The sequence below is a fragment of the Sander lucioperca genome, chromosome 21 (assembly GCF_008315115.2).
Source record: "Sander lucioperca isolate FBNREF2018 chromosome 21, SLUC_FBN_1.2, whole genome shotgun sequence".
NCBI lineage: Eukaryota > Metazoa > Chordata > Actinopteri > Perciformes > Percidae > Sander > Sander lucioperca.
In genome coordinates this window covers 17,629,784-17,644,254 of record NC_050193.1, presented here as the reverse complement: position 1 = coordinate 17,644,254, position 14,471 = coordinate 17,629,784, and the positions used below count along the sequence as shown (strand labels likewise).

Below are 14,471 nucleotides of genomic sequence, written 5' to 3'. Positions count from 1 at the left end.
TGCATCACCAACCCAGTTCTTCTACTTCTAAATCCTCCTTTCTTCCCCTGATGGACTCATTAGCAAACCTTGTATAAAAAAAAAAAAAAAAACTTGAAAAGATTTTGATTATTAATTTATTCTTACTTGTACTTGTGAAGAGCACAAATTTAGGGCAGTGAATTTATATGGACTCCAAAACATTCCAGTAGAAATTGGGACATTGGTGGTTCAAAAAAGTAGTCATACTTGTTTTTGGTTGAGCTGATTTTAACTTCTAGCTTTTTTTGGGGTGATTTGTTAAGCAGTGTGTTTTTAAGGTGAAGGTGTGTCAGTCCAACAGAGGGGATTTGTCCTTCCTCACATGTGATAGGAGGGGCACTGGATGGAGCACTTTATTTTTTTTGTTTTTAGCTTTCCTTCAAATTTAGTGTTTGCGTTTTTTTCCCCCCAGTCAGCGTCTCTAAGTCTTTTGTCTTATGTATGTTATTCCAATTCTTAGAAACACATGGCTGTATACTGTATATGTCCAAGCACATAAATCTCCAAGTTATCTTTCTCTCTGTCTTTTTCCTTCTTGTCCTTCCTCCGTTTCCTCCACACAAACACAAGTCTGCACACTGCATCCTGAATCCCTTAGTGAGATTCAAATGCTGGAGTCCGTAGGGTACCTCAAACTGCCCTAAATTTGTCAGAGGCTTTGATGCCAGTGGGTTTTAAATGTCCCTGACTGATCCTCAATGTCAGAATTCTGGTGTGCTCAATCACTTCCAATGAGTTTATCAACAGGATTTAATCCCTCAGGGAGATCTAAGTTTGCAGACTAGGTTTTGGCAGACTTCTCTGTGGAGTTTTGATGACCTCAAAGAAATATAGCACTACTTTCTGTGGTACTAAATTGATTTATCAGATTTTTTGTTATTTAACTGAAGTGATCAAGTAGGTTTACTCTATGCTATCACATGTCTGACATTTTTCTTCAAGAGTTACCACTCTCGTAACTATGATAAATATGAAGCTACAGCCAGCAGCTGGCTCTGTTCAAGGTAACAAAATCCCCCTCCCAGCACCTCAGAAGCTTACTAATTAACACATTATATGTTTGTTTAATTCGTACAAAAACCTCAATGTGGGAAAATGACACATTGTGGTTTAATGGGGTTTATGCGTCACTCACTTCCTTGAGTCTTGTCTTGTTTTCACACTTTTTGTACAGATTAAACAAACGTGATATAAGGTATTAATTAGTGAGCTTTAGAGGTGCTGGGAGGCAGATTTTGTTACCCGCTGACTAGGGATGTCAATAGTTAATCGATTATCGGTAATTAATTTAACCAATTAAACATATACTGACCGATGCAGAAGACAAGGGACGTGTGGCGAACCGTCGTGTAATGTTGTGTAGATTTGCTGTTGTTGCCATTAGGTGGAGCCTCTTTCTTTTTAATGAGATTGAGTTACAGGTGTGTTTGGTGACTGCCCGAAAAGGACGCACAAACTGCAAAACAAACGCACCTCCCTGCCCTCCGAGGAAGCCAAAAGTCGCCGTGTACCTCACGCTGCTCACCAAGACAGTCCTGTTAAGGAACTCGAAAATCCCACGGAGTTGTTGTTTGGTGGCTTTGCGGTTTAGCTGTCTGAGGCTAATGCTAACGCTAAATTAGCATCTTGAACCGAAGCAGCTGCTCGGTTAATGCAGGCTGAGAATTACACATGCTTCCAACTAAATAAACACACAAGTGTTTTAACTGTATTAGCAGCACTCACCTGCTCTTTATATACATTTAAGCGGTGGCAGTAAATGAACAGATAGAGCCCAGCTAAGCTGCTGTTTTCCGTAGCTTGGCTAACGTTAGCTACAGTCAACGACACATCACTCCATCGTGTAGATCAGGTCTGCAGATCATTTTAAATAAAACCAGTCAGACTGAAGTCCGCTGTGGGGAGATTGTTGTAATCTGTTTTACGTTAATTTGATAACGTTACAGGTTATATACTGTTGAAGGTTTTAGGCTTCAACTGTAAATGACCTGTAACTTTTCTTAGAAATGAACCGGTTAGTTACCAGTTGATGGTTGTCGGGCTACCGAAAGCAAAATGAACCGAAACTGACATCCCTACTTCTGACAGAGCCAGGCTCCTGTTTTGGTCTTTGTGCTAAGCTAACAGGCTGCTACCATACAGACATCAATCTTCACATTTACCTTTAGGTACGAAAGTGAATACGCCTATTTCCCAGAATGTAATTGATTGCTTTAAGCTGCCAGCTGTCTTTGTGTATGCACTGATGTGTTGGTTTGTTTCTCTTCTGTTTCTCTAGCATACTCCACGCCAGGCGCCACAGCTTCCAACAGGTTTGTCGGCATCGGATCACGGGACAACAACTTTCTGAACATCCCGCAGCAGACACAGGTAGGAGTCTGGGATACACTGGCAGTTTTTGTCTCCATGTGTAGAAATGAGGAGGTAATTCGTCTGTTTTGACTGCGATTACTGGTCTAACTCAGGAAACGTATTAACTGTGTGGATGTTCGCCAGAATACTTCTTATTCCCTCTCTCCCTGAAACCTGCTGCTGGGTTTCCTCCACCTCTCCTCTCACACCATCCCACAGTGCACCATCAATGTGTGCATTTGTACATCTGTATTTTACTGTACGTGTGTGGTTTACCATATGTGCTCAACTGTTTATTTGGCACATATGGAGCCTACCCTTCAGGCAAGCAGGCCTTCTCCCTCGCTGCCTTTTTCATTCCCTCTCCTTGCTACCTCTCCTTTCCCTCTTCTTGTCTTCTTTCTCTTTTCAGCTGTGTCCTACTCTGCTCTCCTCCCTGAATGAATAATGAATGAATAAGAGGGAGCTCTTATTCATTTTTCTCTCTGCCTTCTACTTTCTCCCTCTTCTACCTTCTTTGTTCCTTCCCTTTCGCCGCTCTGCGCCTCGCTCATATGTCTCGCTCATATGCCTCCTCCATTACCAACCAGTACTTTTCTCATTAGTGTCCAACCACACCCACCTGGAGCCAGCTCCGCTCTGAACACATGGAAACCATCTGAAACTCTTGTTTCTCTGCCCTCCGTTCTCTTACTTTTCCTCCCTTTCCATTTCCCCCAGTCCTGATCCTTTCTGCCCCTCCACCCGTTATTCCCCTTCCTCTCTTTCTCACTCCGATCTTTATCTTCTTCTGCTCTACCACTTTTCACTGTCTGCTTTTCTCCCCATTCTTCATCGCAGAGCCTTCTTTGTTAGTCATGTGCCTCCTGTCCGGAATGGACTTAACAACTTAGATGTAGATGTAGTAGATGGACACCCGACATCCATATGTGATTGCTGAACGTCTCGTTCCACATTCATGGGCATGGCCGCGGGCAACATGCTGCCATGCTCCACTCTTCTGCTTTCAGGCTTTCGAACAGAATTCTGAACCTGGCTGCAGGGATTTGCTCCCATTTAGCCACAAGAGCACTATAGTGCACTGATTTTAGATAATAAGGCCAACTTGCTGTCGACTTCCACGGTGGCATTGTCATGGTAAAACAGGACAAGGTCTTCCCCAAACTGTTGCCACAAAGTTTGAAGCACACTATTGTCTAAAACAGTGGTTCCCAAAGTTGAGTCCTTGAGGGAGTTCCAGGTGGTCCCCAGGAAATAGGGGAATCATTATTTTAACTATAATTCCATAACTCAATGACAGAATGTATGACTATTTTGGTCATCGGTTTCATGCACTTCCTGTAATAAAACATCTAAATGCAAAAATCCCATTGAATGGGGGCCCCAATGACAAAATCTTGTCAAATGTGGGTCCGTGGTGTAATTTGTGTCAGTTTAGGGGTCCTTGACATGAAGAAGTTTGGAAACCACTGGTCTAAAATATCATTGAATGCGGCAGCATTAGGCATTGGAGCTAAGAGGCCGAGACCAAACAATGAAAAATAGCCCTAGACCAAACGTCATAAAAAGTATCTACATACTTCTTGGCCACGTAGTCTGTCTTCATATGCTCATTGTTCAGTACGGAGTGTCTGAAGTATGGTTTTACTTTTCAAGGCCGAACCAAAACACACAGCATTAATAGTTTGCATGTGGCCTCTCAGAAAATGACACAACAAGATTGATGATCCACTAAAAGAAGAAAAAGAATGATAGATCACGAGACAAAGAGCATGTCAGAAGTGTGTATGTAGTGACTACAGGACAGGCTGGAGAAGCTCTCACACTGACTACAGTGGGCTCCGTGTGCCCTCTGGTGGCCGATGTGAAACACTGCGAACAGGAGGAGAAGGGGAAACAAGATACCAATGGGGAAGGACAAGAGGGGAGACGCAGGGAACGGAGGGACCGAGTTTCGGCCCTTACAGAAGTCACGTCTTGGCCGTCTCGTTACCCCCGGCAACCAGACATGATGTCATAGCCAGTGATCTTGAATTTGAGAAGGGGTTGCTTGAGAGGGGGTGAAGGGGCGAGGGGGGCAGGAAAGAAAAGAGGGTGGTCACTGTCTGCTGCCAAGGATTTAGTAGGAGTGTTCACGGGAGATGGATGGATTGTGAGTGTGTGAGAGAGAGAGAGAGAGAGAGAGACAGAGAGAGCACACACAGAAGGAGAGAGAGGGAGAGTAACTGAGAAGTTACAATGCCCAAGGCCTGCTGGGACAGTGCCCAGGGGAGTAGGGTAGCTGAGAAGGGCAGGAGGCAGAAGGGGGGCATTCATGCGACCTGTTTGAGTCAAACGAAACAAAAGGCTGCTTCCCTGGAGCCTCAGAGTAGTTTCCAAGGCTTGACTTATAGAATGTTGGCGGCACTAGCACCCAGTGCCAGATCCTGCAGGCCAAGCGGGGCAGCCAACAGCAGCGACGGTGACCCATTTCTGCTCCCTGCTTCCCACTAAGTGGGAGAAACCCAACGTGAAGATGGTGCAAGTAACAGAGAGCGCCAGACTGCTGTCTCCCTGCTGCTGCATGGCCATTAGTAGCCATTCACTGCCCGGCCAATTTGGAGACACACCGTACTTCAGTCCAAAAATGGACAGAATTGATGGTAGTAGCTGGGCTGGTGGCCCAGATGACTGTTCTGTCACTGTAGGAACCTCTAGTGGAACCTCTAGTGGAGTCATTTTCAGGGACAAAATAACAAAGACACCTTACAGTACAACACTTTCCGTAGGTTGCATCTGTCATAGTGGTTTCTGATATATTTCCTTGTCAGCACATCTTTTTTTATCAGTAATCCCAGTGGCGTGGCTGTCGGTCGTCCACCACTGTGACTGAAATATCAGCAATTACTCAATACATTACCATGACATTTTGTACAGACATTCGTGTTCCCCAGAGGATGAATCCTGCTCACGTTTGTCAAGTTATTTCTTTTAGCAAAGTGCCAGACACAGTCATTTGCCACTTTCAATTAGGTACACCCGCACAAATATCCCTACTTCTTCTTTTTCTTCTTATTGAAGAAGTCTCTCGGATGAGACACGGAATGTCTTCAAGCACCTTTAACCATGTCCAGATGCCCTTGATCTTAACCTCCCTAGGATAACGATGATAACTTGAATGACTGAGAACTTTTACAGACATCTTGCTAAGTATTTTGGTACTGTATGAACACCCTCAGAAAGGTACGGGAGTATGAAAGGATAGCTAGGAAAATTGCAGAAGAATTCTCTTGGATGTGAGACAAAACGTCCCATTTAACCAAGTCCAGGTGCCCTTGATTTTAAACTTCCTTGAAAAACGATGACCTGGACGACTTGAGAACCTCCACAGACATATTCCTGCTCCGTCATGTATATAAATGGGGTGGACAAAATATTAGAAACACCTTTAAAGGTAAAACAAGTCTAGTACAACACCGCCAGGCACTACAACAATAATTATAAAAGTAGAAAAGTGTCAACATAAACTGGAAAATGTCTAAATTTGGTGAAAGTAGAATTCATGGCAGGGCTGTCGTAGTGGATCGCATTAGATTGTGCAGATGTACCTAAAAAAGTGCAGTGTTGTAATGTAACGAAGTAAATGAATATTACGCTTTACTATAAGGAAGCCACAATAAAGTTCATAATCAAGGTTTTTCTTTACTTTTCAAAATAAAGTACTTTTAATATCAGGAAATTACTTTTGATACTTAAGTACAGTAAACATCAGATACTTTAAGACCTTTCCTCAAGTACTATTCTAAAAGGTGACTTTAACTTCTACCAAAGTCATTTTATGTAAATACTTTTAAACTACTTTATACAAGACTGATTAAAGTGATGTCATCATTTGTAGAGTTCCATGTCCATCCGAGCCACGGGAGTGCTCAAACTCAGTCGAAATCACCAAATTGTAGCCGATTCAAAATGTATTCTAAGGTGTTTCTGTTATTCCTTCTTGTGTATGCTTGTTGACACACATTTTACTGGTTTTGATACTAACGTGATCTCATTCCCCCACACCCCCCCACTCCCCTCCTCTTCCCCTTCTTTTCTTTTCCAGTCTTGGTTCCTCTGACAAGATCTGTGTACAAACCAGCAACTAGAATTCTTTCTTTACAATCGGAAATAGAAAAACAGAGAAACAACCCGCAGGATGATAATCGTCCTCCAACCAACCGACCGACCCGCCGACCGGCCCTGACAGTACGTCTCAACCTGATAAAATATAACCGAGCAACGCAGGAAATTCCAGCAGCATGACGCTTTTTAGAGGAACTCTGGACTCATTTATCCAGTCAGAGGGAGGACCCGTCTCGAGCAACAAGATGGATCGATGGAAAGATGAATGGATGGACAAGAGGATGCCCAGGATAAAGAAGGGGTAAGGGGACAAACAGCAGCAAGCAGGTCTCTCCTAAAAAAAACAACCACCACCACCGAACCAGCAGCAACGCAGGAGGAACCTGAGGAAGGGGGGAAAAGCGGTCAACTGTCTCCTACTTTCGTGAGGACGCATTGTGTAATGAATGGCTAAGAAACTCAACTGTCCAACAAAAACAAAATCAGGTTCCCACGACACAGATGTTACATTTAAGCTACACAAATCCATTTGGTTTCCAATGAAAGCTGCAGTCCATGCTCCTGTGATGTCTGTCATCACCCGAAACAAAACAAAAATCCAATCGACCAATGTTTCTCTCCCTCTGAGTGACCATTGACTCTACAAAGTCCCCTTTTTATTTACCCTGCTACTAACTAGAGCGAGATCATGCCAAAACATATCTTGATTAAGGGTTGCACTAGAAGCTGAGTCAATTAACACTAATCGTAACGATGTGCACTATTTACCTACAAGGCATGGGAGGTAAACCAGACTTGCCTATTGAGAGTTTTAAAGAGAAGTGCCCCAGGTACAAGAAGCCTTTCATGTGTCCTCGACCCATTGTTCAGTTTGACAAATCATTGGCCTCCGCTCATTCTGACATTTTCCCGCACAACGCACACTCACACAATCTGTGCCATGACCACAGCATGTGTGTGTACGATCGAAAACACACACAGTTGCCCAGTCAGACCTTTTAGATTGTAGTCTCCACAGGTGGCGGTGTTGTAATCATATTTTCCAATTTATCTGCACACAGTAAGCCCCGTCAACTCTTTCTACCTATTTGATTAGATATCCAAACGTCACACATGCTGAAAATCCCAGTGTGTGTGTGTGTGTGTGTGCGCATCATTACTGGCAGTTTTCACGACTACAGACAGCAGTTATTGGTTCCCCCCCTTTTGCCCTCTTTGTAATGTAGATGAATGATTTTGTTATCGCTTGTGTGTTCTCTTATTTGAATTTATTCCTTTTGGATTTGTACTATTTTATAATTGTTTTGTATTTGAATTACAGCACCTTATAGAGAAACACAGTAAGAAGTGGGATGTTGAAGCGGTGTAGACAGGGTGGTTCGCTGACCTGGATCAAATAGTACATGCAAAAAAGCGTTGACGTTTTCGGGAAATACACTTGTTTGTTGTTTTTTTCCCTGAGAGGTAGGCGAGAAGATCGATACCACACTCGAGTGTGTACATGAAATGTGAAGCTACCACGGGCAGCTGGTTAGCTTAGCTTAGCATAAAGGCTGGCAACAGCTAGCAGGCCTCTGCTGGAGCCCTTTGCGTCCGAACGCAGCTCGTAGGCAGATTTTGTTACCTTTGGACAGAGCCAGGCTAGCTGGTTCCCCTTATTTCCAGTCTTTATGCTAAGCTAAGCTAACCAGCTGCTAGCGATAGCTTCATCTTTAACGGACAGACATGAGAGTGGTATCGATCTTCTTGTGTAACTCTTGGCAAAAAAAAAAAGCAAATATGGGTCTTTTCCACACTGTCAAAAACCTATTTGCCACGTACAGTACAGTACTGCAAGACCACACAATGCAGGATTTTGACAATCACAGGAAGCTTATTTTCTGGGGAACTTACCTGCTGAACCATACAGGTCAACAACAACAACAACAACAACAACAAAACCAGCCCCATCTACTATTTGACCCAGGAACCAAGGAGGAAAAAAAAAAAAGGTTGCTGAAGATGGGACCCAGAGTAAAAGAGAGAGTAGCTCTTCTTTTCTGTCTCCCTAAAGTTTACCCTGTTGTTTACACTCCCAGACGGGCCGCTGCTCCAAGAGCAGAGGGAGCCACACTGTGGAGCAAAATGAATATGTGACATATCTGGCTGTTTGCGGAGAGGGAACGAGGGCCTCTAAGGCTAGCAGTAGGACGATCACCCATGTGCCCATTTTTGTTTTTGGTGCACAGGATCAGGTCAAGGATATCGGTTGCTATGGAAACCCCCCCCCTCCCAACACACACACATACACCAGCACTCCCCACCTAACTATTGTGAATCGATGAGCCCTTAATGATCAAAACTGCACTAAAACAATCATACCAGCCAACCTTGTGAGTTTAAAAAAAAAAAAGTATTCCAGTAGATTGACCATTGCAGTGGATGTATCGCTGGGATGGAAACACACTTGTAGAGCACACAGATGGCCACTTCTTAAACACAGACTTATAAAGACCACTTACTATAAATGCAAACACCCCCTCCCCCCTCCATGCTCGACTATTTCAATTCAAAGGGAAGTCTTAAAAATAGACAATCTGAGGAGGCCTTTATGCTTTCAATCGTTTTATATCCTTAGCCTATACATATATTCTGACGGATTCAGTCATCTCCTGTTAAAAAAAAAGTTCTAATGACCCATCCAACCTCACAAAATAACTGGACTGCCTGGCCATGTTCTTCACTGCAGGGAAACACAACATAGTTGGCCAAAAGCGAACGGCGCCCCATCTCATACCGCTTCGTAGAGAGAACCAGCTCCGCTGAGAACAACGTTAACGACGGCTAAACGTGATTTCTTTTCTAATCTATGGAAGTGCCTCTGTATTCCCATTATGCAATTTGTCAAACATGAATTCAGGTTCTTTTTCTCACATATAAGCTATAGTGAACGGTGGAAAATTTTATGTCAGGAGAAAAGGGGGTGGGGTGGGGGGGGAGGAAACAAAACGGTGACAGCTCACTAGATAATCGCAAGCATCTTTATATATAATACACATATATATTTATAGATATATAAATTTTTTTTTATTTGCAAGATAAGCTCTGTGGCAGTCTAGTTATTTTTTGAAGCATGGCGTACATCGCACAGTCATAGGATGCATCTGAAAAAGCGCTGATTAGAGCTAAAAGTACCAGTCTAAACCCACACTAAATGACGAAAAAGTAAAAAAAAAAAAATCTGCGGCAAACACAACAATAGACACATAGACAGTGATGGTGATGTAGTTGAGGATTAAAAAAAAAAAAAAGAAAAGAAAAAAAAAAAGAACAGATTTGGTTTTGTTGTTTTCTTTCTTGTTTTGATGGGAAGTATTGTTCTTGAAACTAAATGATGTATGTCGATTGAGCCATGTGCAATGCCTTGGTAGAGGAATTGTGTTTGTGTGTTAGCGATTGTTTGAGGGTGTCCCAAGAAAAGAGGGGGAAAAAAAGGAGAAAAAAAACCTCTACGTTTCTTTTTTTTTTTTTTGTTTTTGTTTTTTTCCAAGTCCACGTGCTCCGGGACTCTAAATACGAGGGCAGCGAGAGAAATATCCCAGTCTTTGTAAGTAAGTTTGGGGAAATAGTTTTGAATTTCCTTTTTGTTGTTGTTTTGTTTTGTTTTTTCTCCTTTTATCGCTTTTTTTTTTTTAAGAAAAGAGAAAAAAAAAAACTTCATTTCTAATGATTTGTTTTTAAAATGTGGGAGGGCTGAAGGAACGATTTTGCAACTCAAAATATATATCACTATGAAACCTGGTGCTTTCGTAAAGAATCAAAGTACATTCAATCTCTATTATACATAAATAATAATAAACAAAATTAAGTGTTATGATAAAAAAAAAAGGAAATTTTTAGGAAAACATGCATTATTCTATTTCTCTTTTTTTTGTTGTATTTACCGAGGGGGGAGGGGTTCATTGTATGAAAAGGTTGTTGTGACAAAAGGCATTCTTCTCTTCCCCCCCCCCCACCCCCCACAATATCACATAGCAGAGGAACAGTCGGAGGGAGATTAACCTGGATCTTGTATCCAACACAATCAATCCTAGTGTGGGACAAAGACAAGATCTTCCCCGAGTTGGGAGATGCACAATTATAGATTCAAAGAACGAGGGGGAAAAATAAAGAGTGATATCTGGTTTGATTTAGGTGTAAACGTCTAGTTGGTTCAGAGAGAGAGGGAATCAGCGGACTCTGTCTGGCCAGAGGGGTGCTGCTGTCATCAATTCAAGTGAACCCCCCACCCCCTTCCCCTCTTCCCCATCTCCCACTGTAAATGATTATAAATATTTGTTTGGTGATGTAGTGTTATAGACTCAGAGCATCTTAAAGGTTGTCCCTAAAAAGTGCCTTTTGTTCACAGATTCCATCTTGTAATCCTGAGTGCCCATCTCGAATGAAAAAAATATAACAAAAAAAAAAAACACGTCCCCCTCCTTCATAATTCTATATCTTTCTCTTCCTCTTCTTGGAGCTTTTTAAAAGCAGTATACATAGTACTAAAGGAAAAAAAAAAATTGGTGTGATTTTAGTTCTTCTTTTTATTGTTGAATAATTAAGAAAAGCAAAAAAAAAAAAAAGACAAAAAAAAAAAAAAAAAGGACAAAAAGAACTTCTGTCTTGCTTCTCTTCCTCTGTATCTTGTCTTCTGTCTATCTTGGACACTGGAGTAGTCTATAGCCGCGTAACCCTCTCTTCCCCTCCTCCCCCCACCCTTTCCTCTTCTCCCTTTCTCTGAACGGCGGGGTTTTAAAAAAAAAAAAAAAGGAAGAAAAAAAAATACGCAAAGTTTTTTTTTTTTTTTTTTTTTTTTTTTTCGTCTGAGCAGAATGCAGTTAGCTCACATGTTATTCTTGTCTGTACGCTTCACATTGTATTACCATACCCATCTTCTTCAGCTTCTCCATTCAACAGCTAATGTAAGTGAACAAGTTACACCAGGGGGCTCTGGGCTGTGCTGAGGCTGGGGCCGGGTCAGGGCAAAGAAATAGTCCCCAGTCCCCCCCCCGTGGATGACACATCAGCCCGCGGCGGAGGGAGAAAAGCACTCGCGGGAACTTTTGGTTTGGGGCGTAAGCGAGGGAGATGACCAGTAGGATTGCTAGTATAGGCAGGTTTGTTTGTAGTCCTTGTTTCTGTCTAATTCTTTTTTTTTTATAATTGAATTTGGATTTGCTTTTTGATTATTTTCTTCTTTTTTTTTTTTGTCGTCATTGTTTCTGCGTATCTTAGTCAGCAGGAAGATGCTGCGTCGAGACCTTCAGTTATGCACCTTTCTAGTGGTTGAATGAGACCAGCTGTTTTTATTTTTTAAAAAGGAAAAGAATGACTTGAAGCACCTTATAAGCGGACTGGTTCCACAGCATGGAGACTGAACGGCTCACATTTAGCACAATCATAAAGAGATGTTAGACATTGATTCACAGCCATTCTAAAAAAATCGCAGTGTTTGATCGACGCATTGACCAAAGTGATAATGGTTCCAAAAGCTGTACGAAACTAGTTGGTGACTTCTAGAGAAAAAAAAAAAAGCACCGTGAAATTCCACCAGCAAAATCGAGTGATTACACATTTTTTTTGTCCTGCAACAAAAAAAAAAAAAAAAAAAAAAAAAATCGATATATGCAACTTTTTAAAGTGTTTTCTTCCATCAAGCAAATGAAGCCAGCAGCAGTATTATCAATCAAACCTTTGACAAGTGAAAGCGCCACAGTTGAGAAGCCATATCGGAGACAAACAGGTTGCACGGGGCTGTGTGTGTGTGTGTGTGTGTGTGTGTGTGTGTGTGTGTGTGTGTGTGTGTGTGTGTGTGTGTGTGTGTGTGTGTGTGTGTGTGTGTGTGAGAGAGAGAGAGAGAGAGAGAGAGTGTGTGTGCACCGTTCAAAGAGCCCAGTCGGACCCTGTGGCCGGACCGTCCGCCATTTTTTTGTTTTTCTCCTTTGTTTGTTTTGAAGACGTTTCGTAGGACGCTGGGCCGTGTTTAGTGTACACCGAGCCTCCTGCCTCGGCCCCCGTAACCCCTCCCGCCGAGAGTGCTCCTCCCTCAGACCAGCGTCCCATCCTCAGACACGCACCCCCAGAGCCCATGGTAAATGCATGTGTTAATTACAGTTTCTTTTCCATAATAATAATAAATAAAAAAACAGTTTGAAAGGAGCAACACCTTTACTTGATTGAATAAAAGGATGTTCTTGACTGTATCCTGCCTATCTCGGCTGTGATTATTACTGTGTCATTTCACTGGGGGACGATCCTTTACTTAGGTAAAAGTACCAATAGCACAATGTAAAAATACTCAATACTCTGTTTTCCTTCCTATTAATAGCAGGCCCAGTGGAATCTGCAGATTTTTTTTTTTTATTTTATTTTATTTTTTACAGTTTTCAGCGGTGATCCAAAATAAAAATCTGCAGTATTTAGCGGACTGTTTTCTGCTTACAGTGGAGATGTGTTAACATTCTGAGTTTAAACAATCTAAATTCTGTGTTCGCAGATTCCCTCTGGCCCTGTAATATGACTCAGTCCCTCTAGAAAAACGCGATTATGCGATCGCATAATTCAATCATCAAATTTTTCAATCAGCCAAAGTCCTCAGATTTATGCGGGGGCCGCATTTTTTCAAATACGCGCACTTCTGCCGCATAAATTGCCAATTTCCGCGCAAACTATGCGGGGCTTGCATGATTTCATAATCCCCGCATTTTCGTTGCAAAAAAGTCACATATATCTTAGCAGAAAGTTGAAAAATGTTGCGTTTACTTCACACGAGCAACCATTTTCCCCTGTTGCCATGGGATGAAGTGACGTAATTACGCGACATGAACATCATCGAAAAGCTGCGAAACCGCGCGATGAAGCCATGATGAAACCGCAGTTTTTGCAAGTTCCCGCAATTTCATCGCATAAAATTGCATAAATATCCCGCATATTCCATCGCATTTTTTAAGAAAACGTGCCGCATAATCAAGGATTTTTGCCCGCAACAATCACAAAAAAACTCCGCATTTTTCTGGAAGGACAGATGACTTTTTTTTTTAATTCACTTTAAATTAGATGGCTGATGATCCCCAGCAAATTGTCACGATTTCTAGAACTGGTGTTTATTCACAACAGTAACATCAAAGTAGTCTCGCATTACCAGACCCTCCTCTACAGCGCTGCGGAGGAAGGTCTGGCTAGTCTACACAGCATTCCGGGATGGGAGAAAAACATGCTCTGGTTTATTGGCATTTCTTTAAACCAATCATAATCGTCATGGCCGGCACTAAGCGCCGGACGAAACAACAGTGACTCTGCAAAATAGCCTCAGGAAGGAACTTGTTTTGGTGGACCGGGCGCATGTCGGATTTACGACACGTAGGAACTAAAATGGCTGTCGATGATGAGAATTTTACTCAAAAAAAAAAGATAAATAGATAAATGTAATTTGATCGTCTGTTCTAGCTCTGGGGAACGGAACAATCCCATAAATTAAACGTTGTCGATAACCTCAAACTACAAATACCTGATTCATTGCAATGACGTCATGATGATGTCATAGTTCAGATATTATTTTAGGCCCCTCCCCCACACCTAAGGCTACATTTACATTGCTACGTTTTGGTTTAAAAATTAAAATCTTTTTTGCTACGTTTACACCTCACATTCCCACTGTTCTGGCGTTTCCGAGCCCCTAAACCGGAGACATTTGAAAACACTTCTGACCCGTTTTGGTTTGGAACCTGCGGGGTTGTGTCACAGTCTCAACGGCCGCAAACGGAGACCTTTGGCAACACCGACGCCAATGTTTCGCCGCCTGATTGGGTCATGCCGCCTCGTTCTCTGAGAATAAGCTACTAACTTTACCATGGCAACTACCAGCAACTGGCAGAGTATACATGCTGCCTCCTGTTTGTGCCCAGTATATGAGAATGTTGATGAGATATTGTGGTTTGGGTGTGTTAGTTTAAACAGAGGTTAGTTCTTCTACT

General features: G+C 42.3%; 1 protein-coding gene across 28 annotated transcripts in view; it reads left to right on the top strand.

Annotated features, from left to right (window-relative positions):
- The window catches only part of nfixb (nuclear factor I/Xb), a 171,751-nt gene extending 159,653 nt beyond the window's left edge, over nucleotides 1–12,098 (top strand). For all 28 annotated transcript variants that reach the window (XM_031318695.2, XM_031318697.2, XM_031318698.2 and 25 more), the window contains 2 exons: nucleotides 2,300–2,391; nucleotides 6,458–12,098. In XM_031318695.2, the coding sequence (XP_031174555.1) occupies nucleotides 2,300–2,391; nucleotides 6,458–6,472 (107 nt within the window). In that variant the 3' untranslated portion in view covers nucleotides 6,473–12,098. The remainder of the gene's footprint in view (nucleotides 1–2,299; nucleotides 2,392–6,457) is intronic.
- Nucleotides 12,099–14,471: the final 2,373 nt, after the last annotated feature.